Source organism: Pseudochaenichthys georgianus, chromosome 16 (genome assembly GCF_902827115.2).
Source record: "Pseudochaenichthys georgianus chromosome 16, fPseGeo1.2, whole genome shotgun sequence".
NCBI classification, from domain to species: domain Eukaryota; kingdom Metazoa; phylum Chordata; class Actinopteri; order Perciformes; family Channichthyidae; genus Pseudochaenichthys; species Pseudochaenichthys georgianus.
In genome coordinates this window covers 6,025,321-6,045,187 of record NC_047518.2, presented here as the reverse complement: position 1 = coordinate 6,045,187, position 19,867 = coordinate 6,025,321, and the positions used below count along the sequence as shown (strand labels likewise).

General features: G+C 43.9%; 1 protein-coding gene across 1 annotated transcript in view; it reads right to left on the bottom strand.

Moving 5' to 3' along the window:
- LOC117460532 (regulator of G-protein signaling 22) overlaps window positions 1-19,867 on the bottom strand; it is a 46,945-nt gene that overhangs the window by 11,186 nt on the left and 15,892 nt on the right. The window contains 7 exon segments of the mRNA XM_034102003.1: window positions 5,792-5,888; window positions 6,119-6,262; window positions 6,340-6,516; window positions 6,601-6,780; window positions 7,458-7,616; window positions 7,861-7,929; window positions 8,852-9,016. Of these exon segments, the coding sequence (XP_033957894.1) occupies window positions 5,792-5,888; window positions 6,119-6,262; window positions 6,340-6,516; window positions 6,601-6,780; window positions 7,458-7,616; window positions 7,861-7,929; window positions 8,852-9,016 (991 nt within the window).

Below are 19,867 nucleotides of genomic sequence, written 5' to 3'. Positions count from 1 at the left end.
GTATACGTTAAGTTCAGCCATAAACCACACAAGTCAGTCAGGGGTAGACAGTAAGGGTGAAATTGTATTGTCACTGGCCCCACCATTGTAACCACTGGCCCGGAGCATTCGTCCACCAAAAAAAAAATCGACTAATAATGAAGAAAATTAACACATTTGTTGCAATAATTTATGCACTAACTTCATTACTACTTGTACTACAACATTTTAATCATCAGTTCTTCCTCATTTCCCTCAATTGTTCATTTTTGGTTTATTAAAATAATGATATTGTGGTCATTGTTAAAAAATGTCTGCTATTATTATGAGTATTATTATTTGTATAATGCACTTTCTGCCTTCCTGTCATTAGGAGTTAGAAATGTAATGGCTATGTAATTGATTAGATTAGAACCTTCATTATCCTAAACTGCTGGGACATTTCGCCAATACCTTTATACTGTCTACTCTTCACTTACTTGGTCGGCATTGATGTACAGAGCCGACAGAAGACCTTGTTTATACTGGCATCATATTGAGAGGTGCAGTGACGCGTCCTGAAACCAGGAAGTAAGCTGCTGGTTCCCTCGACAGAGAGCAATGGGATTTCTCCACAGGGTTTTGAAAAATAGCTGGAAATAAGGTCTGTGGAAAACAAACCTGTTTGATAAATGCACGTTTTGTTCAGCCGGATAATTTCCACATGTCTACCCTACTTTTATAATGTTCGAATCCTAAATCTAATCGATAGATTATAAAAGGGTTTTAGGACGCAGCACTGCAGCCAACTCCCTGTCACTCCTTTAACTCCTCCGGTGACTTTCTTTTATTAGAAGATTGTTTTTTGCCCGGCGCTTGGCCGGTTACCGCTGGTATTAAAAACATTTTGGTGAATGGTTAGGTGGCGCGATAGTCTGTAGTGAAGAAGGAGCGCCCTCCCGCTCACGGGAGCCTGCTCGCGCTGTGCTCCAGCAAACAGCTGTTTGCTGCGGAGCACATCGCGAGCAGCAAACAGCTGTTTGCTTTTCCCCCCAACAACGACAACCAACGCACGAAACGCTATGTTGTAGCGTTGATAAACGAAACAATTTAACTAAATTGCTATTGCTATTATTGTCAAAATACCTGTCAAAAAAAATTCCTGTGGTATTGCACAGGAATTTTTTTTTACTTTTGACAGGGGCACAAAGGCCACTTTGGCCGTGAATTGCATTTTTTTTAACCGGGCATCACGGCCAAAGTGCGGGGCAACGACGGCCATGGCCCACCCTGTCCAGTGGTACGTTTTTTAAATACCCCTCAGTTCCGCCTCCCTTTCCTAACGTGTGATCAAGGTGATGTAAAAAAGGCCCTCTGTAGGGCCAGAGACTGGTGTGTCTGTTCAGGAGTACGACAGAAACTGGGATATGAATAGATGAATGAAAAAGGTCTTTATGAATTTATATTTTGTGTACTTATGTATATGTATACATCATGTATATATGGTACAATTATTTGTGTATTTACTTTTATTTATTTTTGCTAAACAGTGTTTTGAAAAGCTCAACATTATCTGTATTTCTTTTGGTGACATTCATATAATTGTATGGTTTATCTGTACTGTTTGAGAAGCAGTAAGAGTAAGTAGCGCCAAGGTGGAACCTTTGGCAGGTGAGCGGTGACGCCTGGGTTATTTTAGGTGGGACACTTCCGCCCCCTCCTCAGAAGCAATCCAGACCATAGATATATATAAACACTAGATGGCTCATGGGAGATGTTCCAGCGTAGTTGACCGGCTACAGTCAACAGTTACTCTGATTCGCGTTATGGTAGCTGTTGTAAGGTGAGTGATCTGCACAAAAATACTCTTAACTCGCTGAAATCTTGACTGATTTACAAACGGTTTGGTGTATTATAAACAGTATTATCATGGCTATGATACAGGATGCTTGGACATGTTGAAATTGCAGCTTTTCTTTGTGTATGTGGTTGTATTTATTAGCTGGCTAATAACAAGAGTAACCTAGTATTACAAAGTTGACCCAGCAACTTTACACCAGTGGGAGAGGCAGAACTGCTCTTTCTTTTCAACATAACTTAAGTTACACATGATTTCTTCCAAGTGGTTTGGCTTGTTAAAAACATCTTGCATTATGATACAGGAATTTGCTGGCTTTGTGTTTACAGAAGTACCTGACTATGCCGGACTTTTGTGCAGCCTACGGATGCTCCAATCGCCGCTGTCTCCAAACAAGAACCCGTGGGAGCACCACATATGTTTATGTTTGCTCAGTCTAATAAACCCATAACATGGTTGTGAAAGAATACCAAAGCTGAGGCTGGACAATGATTGATTGCTGGTGTGCCATGTGTCACCGTGTGTCTTATTGGTTTTGTGTTATACTGTATTGTATTGTGTGCAGCTGGTCCTTATCTCCAAGACACATTTAAAACAAATAACCTTGAAGTCCCATCTCTCCCCACCTGCTCCTGCTTCCTACATCCCCTCCACACCACACCAAGTTATTCGTCTTAATAATAATACATTTATGTTGGGGGGCCGCCTTTCATAACATCCAAGGACACCTTACAGGGGCATAGGGGCAATATAGGGAACAATTTAAACAGTGGATTTTGTGATATATCAGCCGGGGTGAGACAAGACAAACCACAAATGGACTACAGAAGGACACAAAAGGACACATGGTACAGTTTATATTATTCTTGGTCTTTTTTCAATAACATATTTCAAAGGTTCTGGATTTGTTTACAAATCTAGAAACTAAATACAAAACTAGGATGATATGAAGATCTCATGTCAAAAATAATAAGATGGAAATGGCCTGTCTGTGAGCACATTTTATGTTGGTTTGGTTCTTCTGATAAAGGTGTGAATATCTAAATAATATACCAACATAATGCTATTGTCATTAGTTGTGTCCCTGTTCTTCAAGCTAAGGCATTGCTAAATTAACAACTCTTGGCTTACAGAGTGGTAACATGAAACCGATTTTTATATATAAAATATAAATTTATTTTAATTTTCTAATTTATTTATCATTTATTTTAAATATTAACAATATAATAAAATAAATGGCACCGGCAAATATTTAATATAAATACCTTGTGTGTGTGTATATAGCTATTGCTTTATCTGATTAATGTTATTTTCATATGCAAGTCCATGATTATAAGTATGCAGTATCATAACTACATCTTTGATGTTTATAAAAAACCAAACCGTTTGAAAATTGGTTGAAAATTGAGCAAGCTATGGTTATTTAAATAGTAAACCATAATGTTATGAATGAGAGAACTCCCTGTAGCAAGATGGCGGCCAAGTGGCAACGTCGGTCTCCATTGGCCAGCAGCGCGGGTGAGTCATCTAGTGTTTATATCAGGTTTATATATATCTATGCATTTTATCATCATGTGATGAGCAACTCTCATAGGAATGAATGAGGCCCCGCCTCCGGGCCTCCCACGCTGTATCCAGTTCTTATTATACACATCCATGGGGGGGACCGGTGGAAACTGGGGGTTAGCTAACAACAGTTAGTAGCTAACGTTTTCTCCAGTTTGTGTTGACCCTGAAAAACGTGATGTAGTTATTTAAGGGTAACTTAACTTAACTTTATCTTACAAGTTGAGAGAGTAAAGTTTTGTTTAAAATCGTCAATGTAATGCAGTTAGAGGTGTTGTGTTGAACATGACGTTAGCTAACGTTAGCTAATTCTACCAAAGGTTTTTGCCTTGTTATTTACCATAAGCAATTGTTGACTGTATGCCAACAAACTGTAATTTATTTTTACTATACTTTTAACGGTCAAGTTCTGGCAACCACAGCTGCCCGAATTTTAACGTACATTTTACGTTTTTACGTGTACTTATATCTGTACATTTCTTTTCAGTTTGCTTCAAGAAGTGGCTTCAACAGACAGAAATGCTGGCCAGATTGGGAAAGGCTGGACGGAAAAAAGGATGGACATATAAACAAAAAAACAGAAAAAAACGTTTTAAATTCTTTGTTGCATTTCTTATCATACATATTGTTACTGTTTTTTTCCCATTTAAATATATAATACTATTTATTCTTTTAAATCAAATGCACCTGTTTTAGATCATGTTTATTTTGATGTAGGTTAATTTGTAGGTTGGTTGTTTTTTGTATAATTATTGTATTGTTACTGTGTATTTTATTATATTAACTATCTATGTATTGCTATTTATTACATTACACTATACAATGTGGTATATTGTGGTAGTTACCAGAATACATGACACAATGAATCTTGTATGCTGGTCACCTGGAATCCTGGTAAGCTTCCAGCATGGTATATGTAATACTATTATTAAACATAAGCTGGTGATAGGTGGATGCTGGTGACCAGCATACCAGCATACACTGCTGGTGACCAGCATAGTATGCTTAATATGTGCAATGTGTTAATATTTGCACATTTATATTTTTGCAAAATGTGTACTGAACATGTATTGACACTTTTCAAACGTATGGCATGATTACACACTGTTAGTCTTGTCAAAAACACAATAACCACCTTTCACCTATTGTGTAAGTACATACAAGCAGGTCACACAGTATGATCACAAATACATACAATCTGTTAGAAATCCGTTTTATTAAAAAGTACAGGCTGCATATGTGTTCTCAGCCTTGGAGAAACTTGACATGTGTTGGTGTCTGAACCTCTCTTTATTGGTTCATTGATAAACAGATATGTCAACGTGTGCCTACTTTGTTCATGTGCTGTTAAGAGCTTCATTCCAGTGTGCTATCATGTATTTACAAAGTGTGAAGAGGAGGCCACTTTAGAATAGGGAACCTGTTCAGGTCATTAGAGTCAAACTAGCTCATTGGTTATGAACTAGACTTCACTTTAAAATAGGGAACATGTTCTTAGATAGACATGCCTCATGTTGAGTTATTTAGACACAAGTAACACTTGCAACAAATCAGCACTAATTAGAGGGTTATTGAGGAAAAACTCTCAACTAACGGCTTATTACTTGTAGAATACGGTCATGTAGAATAAGGCATTAATAAGTGTTTTATAATGACTAATAAAGAGCCAATATACTGCTAATATGCATGTTAATAAACTAGTTGATGCTGAATGTGTGTACCTTAATATAAAGTGTTACCATAAACATATACATATGCAGACAAATGTATCATACACACATAAACAGTACACATAGGCCTTAAAATAAGACATTTTGGCCAGTGCATTTCGGGTCAGTGTTAAACTCCCACGTGTGTATGATATATTGCCTTACAGTTGTGGTCATCGTGCACACGTGCAGGGATGATGTCCATCTGTGTGACAAATAGTATTTCCCTTTCAAATGTTGTTTGCAACGTGTGTTCTTTTGGTGCTCGTTCACTATGGGCTGCATTAGCATCAGGCCGTGTTGGCTCAGAGCTGCACAGAACATTGACAATTGATGGACAGGCTCAAGTGTCTGCTTTGGCCCGAGTTCTACATTATGAGAGAGTTCTGGCATGTGGAAGGGCTTGGTTTGACAATGCTTTGGTTTCCACTGCCAGGTGGTATCGGAGCCTTGGAAATGTAGCGTGGACTTTACTGTGGGAAAGCTAGATGTCCTTTCAGCGTTATGGTTTCCTGCATTTAGTCTGACTAGTAGCTAGACGTGTGTGTGTGTGTGTGTGTGTGTGTGTGTGTGTGTGTGTGTGTGTGTGTGTGTGTGTGTGTGTGTGTGTGTGTGTGTGTGTGTCTGTGTGTGTGTGTGTGTGTGTGTGTGTGTGTGTGTGTGTGTGTGTGTGTGTGTGTGTGTGTGTGTGTGTGTGTACCTGAGGCAGGGATTGAGGCTCCCAGCTGACTCTGTCTCCTCAGCAGCACCTCCTCTCTCCTCAGAGCCGCCGTGTACTTGGAGTAGGACCACGACAACTGAAGGAACATTTCCAAAAATCCAGTCAAAGCGTGATTAGAAAAGTGCTTCAATTAGGTGATCAAGTTTCTCTTATAGTCTGTGGTTAGAACTGATGAGGCATTGTCCTCTTCACTGACGTTTTTAATTTAATATGATCTCCGTGAAAAGAAAATAATTGTATTTGGTTTGGCTCGCTTCATTTGACACAATCATTTGAGCATGCATGATGTTTCCTCATTCTTCTTACCGGCTGTGTGGGAGTCAGCAGCACCCTGCTCTGTGTCCTCCACTCTTTTGTTACATTTCTTCTCTCTTGTCCTTCTTCTATATCATCTTCACCGTCTGTCTCTTCCTCCTCTCTAAAAGCGGACTCTCGTCTCTCCAACTCTTCCTGGAAGAGAAGTCAGACTCGATGAGCTCTCACCAGCCTCACCTCAACACTCTGCTCATCTCTTATCCCCTCAGTACCTGAGCTCTCTTCCTCTCTTCCTCCTCCTCCTCCTCTTTCCTCCTCTGCCTCCTGACGGCGGCGCTGTGTTGGACCCGTCTCTCCTGCAGTAGAGGAAGAAGTTGCTCTTCTTGGACACGGCTGCTTAGCTCTTGAAACTCAGGCCAAAACTTCAGCAGGGCACTGAACACTGACCGCTACACACACAGAGGAAGGACACACACATGCAGCCTGAACACTGGGAACATGGGACTCAAAGTGCACTCTTGGACACACACTACCTGTGCCTCTCTGAAGATGTAAGGACCCAGCTGCTGGCGTCTCTCCAGAAGGTGCTGGGCCTGCTCAGGAGGGATGTCTATCTGCAGGGCGGGGGGCATGGATGAGTTGACGAAACAGTTTATGATGGTGGAGACCTTCTGCTGGATGGTGGCCTCGTCACTGTGGGAGTGGCAGAGGTCCTGAGCACAGGGAGGGAAGGGACTGATGAGGGAGGAAATGTGTGCTGGGAATCCTGGAATGAAGTTGACCTTTTTGCTTTGTCGTAAGACCGGGTGAAAGACCTTTCATGTCTTCATCTGCTGCTCAATGTGCCACTGGCACACAAGTAAGATCAGTTTGTGTCTTTTGACATTAGAAATGTCTGGATGTGTGTCTGCTCTGCTCTTCTCACAGGACTTATAGATGTGTATACAAATCTAATGACTGTCTTTTGCTTATGTTTAGGGCAATATCAATACAATCTGATCAGATCACATTCATGTAGTCCTTATGAAACACGTGTATGAGAGTGTTGCAGGGCCTTGATATTAACACTCAGTGAGCAGCAGGTTATGACAGATTTACATTTCTGGCCCAAGCACGTCTTGAGACACAAAAATGCAATTGAAAAAAACATGTATGATGTGTTTTTTCCACCAAAAAATGTGTATATTGTGGACAAACTTATTCCATCACTGAATTCATCCAGGACAGACAAGCAGATACATATGAAAACAAACATCTTTCTGCACAGACTTGGGATCTGTTTTGATTTCCTTATAGTTGATAGATAATATGGAGGCACGCAGGAAAGGACAGCAGGTGGAATGACGCAAAGATGTTGAACGCCACTCACAACCAGAAAGACTTCTTTTACCTTGTATCTCTGCACCTCTAGCCAAAAGAGCACATCCTTTTCTAGGAAGTCTCCCTTCAGAGATGCAAAGTGCTGGAACCGCACGCAGGTGTCGGGGTGGAGGAGGGTCTGTCGAAAGAGCAGGATCTCCTTGGAGGAACTCATCCACAAGCCCCCCGCCTGCAGACATCCAGCAGAGAAGAAGGTTTGTAACGGAACTGGAACCCGTTAGTTCATTTCCTCAGGGACATAATGACCTGCTCATGTGTAAACGTTACACATTTCATTTGATTTCTCCTGGATCCAATTTAGGAAAACTAACACAAGGCTTAAATGTTGTTTGACAAAGAAGTACATCACACATGCTTTCAGGCCTTATTGGACTCCCTTCTAAACATCCAGCTCCCCACTGGACTCTCCTTACCTCCCAGGCTTCCTTCCTCCTCCTGGCCTCACGGTAGACGGCCTGCGAGGGCCTGCCCGCTGTTTGGGGCTACCACACAGAAACACAGGTTCAAAGTAAAACACTAGCATCAACAGAGACACTGAACGTCTCTCTGCTGCTATGTGTCCCTGGCAGGAACGAAAGCCCTCTCCACCTGCTCCCTCAGTCTGATCTCAGACCGCATCTCCACTTTAGAGAACTTTACCTCTCTGATGTCATCCGTCTCCTTAATGATCTTCTTGACCATCTTTACACCCGTCTCCTCTCTCCTCCTGAGTGTAACGTTAAACTACGTCTACCTCTCATTACCTAATGAGAGGCCAAACATGATAACATAATGAAGCAGGTGGAGTGTGCGCTTCCTGTGTACCTGATGATGCAACCTGAGAGAGCGGTGGACAGTGTTTATGGTTTCTCACATTGCACAGCTGCTAATGTCTCCCTATCTCTGTCCACAACCATGGCCGTTATCACAATGACAAATACAATCAATGCAAGTATTTTCATTTAGTAGAGGTCAGGGTGTTCTTCATAAAATGATCATGTCTGCATCAAAAATCTGCCACAACGTTCAAATAAATATTTGAACTGAGTCCTGATCATCACCTGTTAGTTTAACAGTCTCAGACTTTAAATGTTTAATGTTGTGTGTGTGTAGTTCACGATGTTGTGAGATATCAGAACAATCTCTGGAAGTTTTCGTCACTGTAAATTGTGGGCGAACCTAAAAATAATTCCTCAAAAATGTGAAAACATTTAGAAACATGTAACAATAGTGACCTGTTTTCATTCAAACAGATCGCTTTAATACTATACTCTGTCTGTCAGTATTCTTCTGAGTATTCTTCTGACGACAGTTTTCTCGTTTGAGTCCAGGCAGCGGAAAAAGGTTATCTTCTAAAATGTCTGGGCATTTGTTCTTGGGTTTTAAGAGAATCGTGCTCAGTATGTTAAAGATCCGGATGTTCACCTTTGGTTGGTTTCTCAGTCGCTCTGTGAACTCTGCTGTGGACAGAAACAGAGGCAGCCAGGTGTTCTCCATGTGACTCCTGATGATGGCTTGGATCTGCACAACCACAGGATCTGAGAGACATTCCCGCTTCAGACGCTCCAGTCCACCTGCCTGACGCAGTAACTACACACACACAAACACACACAGAAAAAGCTGAAGCAACACACAGTAGAGGAAAAGTGTGCTTGATATGAATGCTAAAGATGTCTGACATCATGAAAAACATATGAGTACAAATGCAGCAAAAAAAGAAATGTCCATAGTGGGAAACCTGACTCAGAATCCCCTCCTTCCTGACTCCTGATTCCCACAATCCCTCTGTTCTCTTCACCTCCTCTGTCTGCTCTCTGTCCTCATATCGGTCTGGGCATGTCTTCTTTTTAATATCTATTTTATATATTCTCTTATGTCATTATGCAAGCACACAGGCATGCATGCACTCACTGACTGACTGACTGACTGACTGACTGACTTGACTGACTGACCGACCGAGACCGACCGACCGAAGAAGTACAGCTGTCAGTCTCTCTACCTCACTCACGCAGACAAGACCCAACGCTGAGACGCATGAGTAGCCAGAGCCAGAGTGAGAAGCACTAGAATGGTCTACTATAATCATTATTTCCAATTAAAATAGAGATAAAGGTTTAATTCAAGATTCAAAGATGTATTGTCATGGCACAACTACGGTGTAGTTATGCATGAATTAAAAACTAAGGTCACTTCAACAGTGCAATTACAAGACACACATTTTAATAAAAATGTAAAATAGTGCAAGCTCAGGGATTTAATCTGATGGTCTTTGCTGCGGTACCGCCTGCCAGACGGCAGCAGACAGACAAGTTTGTTGCTGGGGTGATGAGGGTCCTTGATAATCCAAGGAACCTTAAACTCTATTTGTTCTAAACTACTGTAAGCTACTCGGTTCTCGAGTGTCCGATTTCCTAGTCTGAACATTGCTTCCAACGCTGTTCTACACGGACCACCATTGCGGTAAGCATGTTGTAACTTCCGGTTGTTGTTGTTGTTGTTGTCACCTCCGGGTATCCCGTGTGCCTGTTCTGTTGCTGATAGCTTATTATCTTCACTTAATCGATCGTTTTAAAACTCTTGATCACGGCAACTGCCTGACGTTGTAATCACACGTTACTACAGCTTAAGCACTCACAACTCTCCTTCTCTTAGCGACTGTAACTCCACAGTTGCCTACACTCTTTTCGGGTTTGCTAACGGTAGCTACTTTAGCTTGATAGCTAGCCATGGCTCTTCCCCACCCTCGGGTGCTATTTCCTGCTCTTCCTGTCTCATGTTTGGTTACTTCGCTACCTCCTTTACTGGTACCGATACATGTGTTAAATGTAGTATAGTTGTTAGGTTGGAGGCGGGAATCATAGCCATAGAAGCCCGGCTCCGCATCTTAGAAAGTAACTGAGCTACAGTAAAGCCCATGTTAGCCGGTGCGGACCGGCAAAAGGTAGCTCCTCTTAGCCATCCCCCGGCAACTCCCGAGCAGCAGGGAGACTGGGTGACTGTTCAGAAGGGGCATAACGCGAAACCCGCAGGTCCCCACCAACCCGTTCACGTATCTAACAGATACTCCCCACTCAGCGAGACACCCGCTGAGAAGCCAACTCTGGTTATTGGTAGCTCTATTATGAGACACGTGAGTTTAGAGACCGAAGCCTCCACAGTCACATGCATTCCGGGGGCCAGAGCGGGCGACGTTGAGGCGCATCTTAAACTGCTGGCTAAAAATAAACGTAAATACAGTAGGATTGTTATTCACGTCGGTGGTAATGATGTTCGTTTACGCCAATCAGAATGCACCAAACTTAACGTGGAGTCGGTGTGTCGTTATGCTAAAACAATGTCGGACACCGTAATCTTCTCTGGTCCCCTCCCCAATCTGATCAATGATGACATGTATAGCCGCATGTCATCATTTCAGCGCTGGTTGTCTTGGTGGTGCCCAGCAAACAATGTGGGCTTCGAAAATAATTGGACAGCCTTCTGGGGAAAACCTGGTCTGATTAAGAGAGACGGCATTCATCCTACTTTGGAAGGTGCAGATCTCATTTGGGCAAACATTTCAGGGCTTTGTGGACTTTAGACCAGGAGGCGGAGTCGCAGTCTTACACGCTTCTCTGCGCTCTCTCCTAGGCAGTCCCGAAGGAATAGGAATAGGAATCCCGAACCCAATAAAATACCCAATATTAACGGTGTGTGTGTCTGCCCAAGGACAATTTAAGGTAAAACCTAATAGAGGTGTCATACATAATAACCTAATAAAAGTAAATGTAACAACTACTACAGTGCAACAAAACAGGAAGATTAAATGTGGTCTCTTAAACATAAGATCTCCAGCAGTGCTTCTCAAAGTGTGGTCCGCGGACCACTGGTGGTCCGTGATCGCCCCCTAGTGGTCCGTGAGTATATTGGTAAAATTTCACATTTGAAAGAAATACATTTATTTAAGTTTTTCGCACTCTCGCGGGAATATCTGCACAATGGAACAAGCTTAAGATTCACTTTCGATTGCATGAAATAGCCCAGATAAACACCTGCATCACACATGTTGCCACTTGTTTGTACCATTTTCAGGCGATTTGTAAAAAACGATGTGTTTTTGGATATTTGTGGAGTTAGGTGGTCCGCGAGTGTTTTTTTATTGGTTAGGTGGTCCTTGGTATGAAAAAGTTTGAGAAACACTGATCTAAAGCAATATTGGTAAATGATTTAATATCAGATTATAATATTGATATAATATGCTGTCTCACTGAAACTTGGTTGAGACATGAAGAATATGTCAGCATAAATTAGGCCACTCCACCCAGCCATATCAATACTCATATTGCCCGAGGCACGGGCCGAGGAGGTGGAGTTGCAGCAATCTTTGACTCAAGTTTACTTATTACTAAACCAAAATTAAATTATACCTCCTTTGAAAGCCTCGTTTTTAGTCTTACGCATCCGACCTGGAAAACTTTGCAGCCAATCTTATTTGTTACAGTGTACCGTGCACCAGGTCCTTATTCAGAATTCTCATCAGAATTCTCTGAGTTGTTATCAACTTTGGTTCTTAAAACAGATAAAGTAATTATCGTAGGTGACTTTAATATTCATGATTGAAATAGCCTTACTGTTGCATTTAACTCTATATTAGATTATGTTGGTTTCCGTCAGAGTGTAAATAAACCAACCCACTGCTAACCACTGCTAACACTCTCGACCTTGTTCTGATTTATGGTAATGAAATTGAGCAACTATTAGTCGAACCGCATAATCCTGCTTTATCCGACCATTTCTTAGTAACTTTCGAAGTACTATTACGAGACTACAAAGCATTAGTCAAAAGCTCCTGCTGCAGAAACCTTTCTGTTAGTGCTATAGCCACATTTAAGGAAGAGATTCCACCAATACTTAACTCGATAGCATGTCTGCATGTAAGGGAGGAAACTTATACAAAATGTACACCACCCCAAATTGATCATGTTGTTGATAGTGCTACAGATGCGCTGCGAATAAAATTAGACTCTGTTGCTCCTTTGAAAAAGAAGAGAATAAAACAACATAGATTAGCTCCATGGCATAATGCCGAAACCCGCAAAATAAAGCAAAAGTCGAGACAACTTGAAAGGATATGGCGTTCCACTAAACTTGAAGAATCTCGTTTAATTTGGCATATTACTCTAAATGAATATAAGAAAGCACTGCGTAAAGCGAGAGCAGCCTACTACTCTTCATTAATAGATGAGAATAAGAATAATGCAAGATTTCTTTTCAGCACTGTAGCCAGGCTGACAGAGAGCCACAGCTCGATTGAGCCTTCTATTCCCATAGCACTCAGTAGTAATGATTTTATGTGCTTTTTTAACGATAAAATTGTTACTCTTAGAAACAAAATTAATGACCTCTTGCAAAGGACCAGTATAGTGTTATTAACAGCTCCTGGAAACGTAAGTTCTAATATTACACTAGATAGTAAACTAGAATGCTTTTCAGCCATTAACCTTGAACAATTAAATTCAATGATTCTCTCTTCTAAACCATCAACGTGTATGTTAGACCCAATTCCAACTAAGCTGTTGAAGGAAGTTTTTCCATTAATTAGCACTTCTTTATTAAATATTATGAATATGTCTTATTATCAGGCTATGTTCCACAATCATTCAAAGTAGCAGTGATAAAACCGCTTCTTAAAAAGCACAACCTCGATCCAGAGGTTTTAGCCAACTATAGACCTATTTCTAATCTTCCGTTCCTCTCAAATATTCTTGAGAAAGCGGTCTCAAAACAGTTGTGTGATTACTTAAGAAACAATGATTTATTTGAAGATTTTCAGTCTGGCTTTAGAACACATCATAGCACAGAGACAGCTCTGGTTAAAGTCACAAATGACATTCTAATAGCCTCAGACAAGGGACTTGTCTCTATTCTTGTCTTGCTCGATCTCAGTGCTGCATTTGATACTATCGACCATGATATCCTATTGCAAAGACTAGAGCACTTAGTTGGCATACAGGGAACTGCTGGTTTAGGTCCTATCTATCTGAACGCTCTCAGTTTATACGTGTCAACGATGAATCTTCCATGCAAACCAAAGTTAGCCATGGAGTGCCACAGGGCTCAGTGCTCGGACCTATTTTGTTCACATTATATATGCTTCCGTTAGGCAATATTATAAGGAATCATTCTGTAAACTTTCATTGTTATGCGGATGATACTCAACTATATTTATCAATCAAGCCTGATGAAATTAATCATCTAAATAAAATTCAAGACTGCCTCAAGGACTTAAAAATGTGGATGACCTTAAACTTTTTGATGTTAAACACGAAGAAAAACTGAAGTTATTGTACTTGGCCCGAAGAATCTACGAAACAAATTATCTAAAGATATGGATGGCATTAATTTGGCCTCCAGTGAGACTGTAAGGAATCTTGGTGTTATATTTGATCAGGATTTATCCTTTAACGCCCACATAAAATCAATTTCAAGGACCGCCTACTTCCATCTACGTAACATTGCAAAAATCAGGCATATCTTGCCTCAAAACGATGCAGAGAAACTAGTCCATGCATTTGTTACTTCAAGGCTTGATTATTGTAACTCCTTATTATCAGGGAGTACCAAGAAGTCAGTCAAGTCGCTTCAGCTGATTCAAAATGCTGCGGCTCGTGTACTAACCAGAGTTAGGAAAAGGGACCACATTACTCCTGTTCTGGCTGCCTTACACTGGCTCCCTATAGAACACAGGATAGAATTTAAAATTCTTCTTCTCGACTACAAAGCCCTTAATGGGCAGGCGCCATCTTACCTTAAAGAACTCATTATACCCTACTGTCCTACTAGGGCATTGCGTTCCAAGAATGCAGGGTTGTTGGTTGTTCCTAGAGTCTCTAAAAGTACAATGGGAGCCAGAGCCTTTTCTTATCAAGCTCCACATTTGTGGAATCAGCTTCCAGTTTGTGTTCGGGCAGCAGACACCCTATCCGTTTTTAAGAGTGCGCTTAAGACCTTCCTTTTTGATAAAGCTTATAGTTAGAGCTTATTAGATTCAGCCCCTAGTTTTGCTGATATAGGCTTAGTTTGTCGGGGGACATATGAAGCTTAGCGCAAGTTCAGACAGGAAGACCTAACACTCCGTATTGCGCGTCATGGCAATACTTGCTCCCTGCATCTAAATGACAGGGAGCGCCTCTCCTCAGCTAAACCTATCACGCCCCTCCATTTACAAGGCTAATCATCGCACCTGTTAACCCCTCTATATATGCTCTCCCCTGTTCTATCAGCTGTCTTCCAGGTGTCAACGCGCAAGCAGCAGCAGGGCTTCGTCCCAGCTCCAGGCATTCATCAGCTCCGCAGTCTGGCGGATTAAGCTACAGGCGGATTAAGCTACAGGCGGCATTCCCCAGTCGGCTAGCGGTTCCAGCCGGCCGCCCCGCAAACCCGGACTTGGGAGGAAAAGACAAGGAAATCAGGCTCCACGGAAGTTCCTCCAGCTTAATGGAAACGGGCTACTTCACCCAAACAATTGACGTACGCCTTTAGTCTCTCAAGAGGGTATCACTGGCTTCATGGCCGCTCAAATGCGGCGCTTCCGGCTTCACGCGGAACGGGTCCTCATCGCATGCGAAGCTTTACCCATTCTGGCTTCAACCACAACCCCTCCTGCAGGCAGGCAGGGCTCAAGCTACATCCCTTTGGAGCTACTTCCTCCTGCGCCTCACCTCTAAAACAGACGTCAGGGTAGCGCTGGCAAGAGGCAGTTGCAGCAAATTCACGAGATGTTTCGTTATATTGTCATGACATTCGGGGCATGCAGAGCGAGATCACTACCCCTTTAAGAGAGGGGTGTGGCGCGTGCAGGTGTGCTGGGCATGGTATGGTAGAGCGAGCGGGATTCATGTTTTCTAGAAGTAAACAAGGCAGCAGAAAAAGGAATTTCTGTGATCTTACGAAACAGAAGAGCTAAATAAATGCAACGACCTCCCAAGAAGAGCTCGCCTCTCTCCAGTCTTTCCAAAAAAAAAAAAATGGGTTATTGAACCCGAAGCGTGTTGCTTCTGCCCTGGGAGACGACAGAGAGTCACCCCCCCCCCCCCCCTTTCCTCGACTACGGTCTGGGAGCCGACAGGAAGTTCAATACGATGCATTGCTACCTTTAGTTCAGGGTAAGGTGAGTTCCAGGCAGTGCTGGGTGTAACGTGTTACAGTATGGAGTTTCAGTAACGTATTACTTGCATTACTAATGCAGTCGGGTAATTACTACCCATTACAATGCTCAGTAACTAACGCAGTGTCAAGCTTCAACACAGCGTTACCTGAAATGAATGGCGCCAACTCATTTCTAATATGCAAAAGACAAACAAATGCGTCTATGATGTATTTTCGATCAGACGAGATCTCTCTCCCCGGTCTGCGTGCGAGGGGGCGGGGCAGTTTACACACACGCAGCTGCTCCATGCAGCGGAGCACTCTGCGGAGGTGGCGGAGAGAACGCGCGAGGTGTGGTTAAACTTTACCCGTCTCGACGTGGAGAATGCTCGTTGCCTAAGTGCAATAAGAGTTTAGCTTTTCTCTAAATATTTATCAAAAGTGCAGCACATTCAGACAAAGGAATGCACCGTTTTCGACTGTCTAGCAGCTCTGTAGCCCCATCCACGAGTAACGTTTTCACGTTAGGTGTCATGTATGCTAGCAGCAACACACAGAGTTCACTAAATTATACAATCATGGGTTAATGATTAGAGGTAACTGAGTATTTTATTTTGTTGGGCTGTTTTCCGGGAATAATAGTCAAAGCCGTCAGGTGCAGCATAGGCAAGACGAGAGATTTATCATAACTTTAACGAAAACGTCTGCTACCACCCATATCGTACATTCCTCCACATCTGCAGTCCTGCAAGGACGCTCATCCAAGGTCTGTATGCCCCAGGCGCAACCGCAGCTTTGCCAGTACCTCGCGCCAGGAACCACATGGAAAATAATCTTTCAACCCCCCCCCCACCCGCATTAACGCCACACATTAGCAGTGGCCGTATCTACTCACTCAGACACTCAATGAGTCTTCGTTTTTATTCACGGATGCTGCCCATCCGTGGGGTTTTTGGGGAGTTTCTTCAGGGAGAAAGAGAAGCTCACGTAATATGATAGAAGGCAGTCTAATCACCCAATCAAGTGCATCTATGTCTCACCGTGGCGTAATTAAACTGCTAATTAAGCTAGTCCCATATCATGGGTCATGGTTCAGTATTTACCTAGGCATATATCATTTTATGCTGCGCATATTGTCTCATTTATATTGGTTCATGCTCACATGGCTTACGATAATAACATTCATGTCTCATTGTACTCAAGCTAACAGCTGCATTACATTGTCTACATCTCCCTCTTCCCCCGGACATCGACTCGTGCCGGCAATCCTAGATCTCTGTTTACCTATGGTAAACATGCATATAACTGGTGGTGGTGTCTTAATAGAATTCCAGGGCTTCGTCCAGGATAGGTGCAGCAACCCTGCCGCAATCAAGGTAATTATTCCTCATCCCTACAACAACCAGACGGCCATCCAAGATCTCTCTTTCCTGGTATTTATATATTTAGTGGTAGTGTTCATCTGTGCATTTTAACCCTGCATCGCAGGTCATCGACCATCGTGTCGGCAAGGTTTAGTGGTAGTGTTCACGTAAGCCCGGCGCTGATTCCGGCCGTCGACTTCCGAGTCAGCATCCTATGATGTACAGTAAGCCCGGCAGTGATTCCGGCCGTTGTTTAGTGGTAGTACGTAAGCCCGGCCTGATTCCGGCCGGTGCCTCTCGGGTCAAGCATCTTATGATGTATAGTAAGCCCAGCAGAGAACAGTAAGCCCGGCAGCGATTCCGGCCGTTGTTTAGTGGTAGCGTTCTCGTAAGTCCGGCGCTGATTCCGGCCGTCGACCTTCGGGTCAGCATCTTATGATGTACAGTAAGCCCGGCAGTGATTCCGGCAGATCGTTTAATCCACATGTTAATCTCTCATTTCATCCATAGATTACCGCAGTCAGCCCACAAGACGTTCCGGAACCTCTGCCCAGGAGCCAGCACTCAACCCGTCAGGATTCCTCCCCTGCATCTCCTCTCTCTCTCTTAAATAGAAGCCCCCTAGAAAGGCACCTCGAATCAGCAGGTCTATGAGGAAGGGCTTAGCGCGTCCACCCTCAAAACATATGTTTCACTTGGAGAACGTTTGCGACATCTTGCTTTTCCGTAGGCATCACACTTAAACCTGTTCTCATCTCCACCGTGTGTGCCTTCATGTGCTACTGCGCCACTGATCGCCACCTCAAACCCCAATACATCCGGGGCCTCTTAGCAGGAGTTCAGTTTAACGTTCGCGTTCCGATCTCGGCTTTCCCAGCCTGTTCGCAAACCAGTCAGTCAAACTCATCCTCAAAGGTCTCATTAAAACTTTTCCCCCTGTTTCAGACCGGAGACGCTTTACACTCTCCACTTTACACCTCATGCTCTCCAAGCTTAGAAGTGGGGTATTCTCCCCTTATATCGATGCTCTACTCGACGCTCTATTTCTCCTAGCTTTTTATGCCTTTCTTAGACCAGGCGAATTTACCACCGCTTCCCTCACTTTCGATTCCAATAGAGACGTCAGCGTTTCTGACTTATCCTTTCACGCTAGCCATTTTAGTTTATATCTTAAACACTCTAAATGCGGCGGCGCCTGCTCCGTCATCGCCGCCCGCATCGATTCCCAGTTCTGCCCTTATAAGGCCATGATCAAGTTCCTACGGCTTAGACCTACCTCGAAACCCCTCTCGCCATTATTCCTCATCTCAGGGGATTTTCCTTTAAACACGACGACAGTTCAACGTCTACTTAAAACAGGTCCTTATTAAATCCGGGTTATCACCCCTTCTACACACGGGGCACTCCTTCAGAATAGGCGCAGCTACTCCCGCTGCCAATCAAGGCGTCTCGTCCTCATCCCTGCAACAACTCGGACGGTGGTCCTCCTCCGCTTTCTCATCCTACATTCGCCCTGACCTCAATGCCGTGCTGGCTATCCAAAGGTCTCTCCAACCTTAAACAAATTGGTACGTATGCATATAACTGGCGGTGGTTCTTAGCATGTCAGCACGTATGTTGCCCCACGGCTCATGTTCAATTCTGCATATTTAAACCTGCATGTCCAGGCTGTAAAACCTTCGGGTTGTATAATGTGTCCCTGCTAAAGCAGGTTGCCCCGCAAAAATGTTCGGGAAGCCTCGCACGTTCCGGGCACCCGGGGCACTGGTCGGGTCGCTCGGTGCGTCCGGGTAGTCCCCGCTCACCCGGGATGCCCCGTACGTCCGGGACGCCCTGTACGGCCAGGATGCCCCCTCCGGGATGCCCCGTACGTCCGGGAAGCCCTGTGTGGATGCCCTGTACGATCCAGGATGCCCTGTACGGCCAGGATGCCCCGTATGTCCGGGTTGCCCTGTATGTCCAGGATGCCCCGTACGTCCGGGAAGCCCCGTATGTCCGGGTCGTGAAACCTCCGGTCCGTATTATGTTTCCCTGCTAAAGTCAGGTTACCCCGCACATTCGGGAAGCCTCGCACGTTCCGGGCACCCGGGGCACTGGTCGGGTCGCTCGGTGCGTCCGGGTAGTCCCCGCTCCCCGGGATGCCCCGTACGTCCGGGACGCCCTGTACGGCCAGGATGCCCCCTCCGGGATGCCCCGTACGTCCGGGACGCCCTGTATGTCCAGGAAGCCCCATCCGGGATGCCCCGTCTGTCCGGGATGCCCCGTCTGTCCGGGATGCCCCGTCTGTCCGGGATGCCCCGTACGGCCGGGAAGCCCTGTACGTCCAGGAAGGATGCCCGGGAGGCATCAGTCGCTTAAATCCTCACATGCATTAACCTCTCCTTTCCATCCATAGATTTCCGCTGCATCCCGCAAGGTAAGATTCACATTCAGTACTTCATCCTTCATTCTTTTGGGGGTTCATCGGAAATGGTTCTTCCCTTCCCGATTGATATCCTACTAAAACCTGGGCCTAATCGCCAAAACAACATTCATTCATTTGTGATGAACTGTCATCATTATGTTCCATTGATATAATGTGACCGATAATAAATATGTATTCCATACATCATGTCTCTCCTGATTGAAATGAAGCTTAGCGCAAGTTCAGACAGGAAGACCTAACACTCCGTATTGCGCGTCATGGCAATACTTGCTCCCTGCATCTAAATGACAGGGAGCGCCTCTCCTCAGCTAAACCTATCACGCCCCTCCATTTACAAGGCTAATCATCGCACCTGTTAACCCCTCTATATATGCTCTCCCCTGTTCTATCAGCTGTCTTCCAGGTGTCAACGCGCAACCCTCCTCCACCCCTTCGCCTCCTGCTTCCAACTCAGGGCCAAGCTTATCCTCCTCCCTTCCAACCGGACCTAACCACTTATCACCACCACCAGTGTCTAGACCCAGGGGG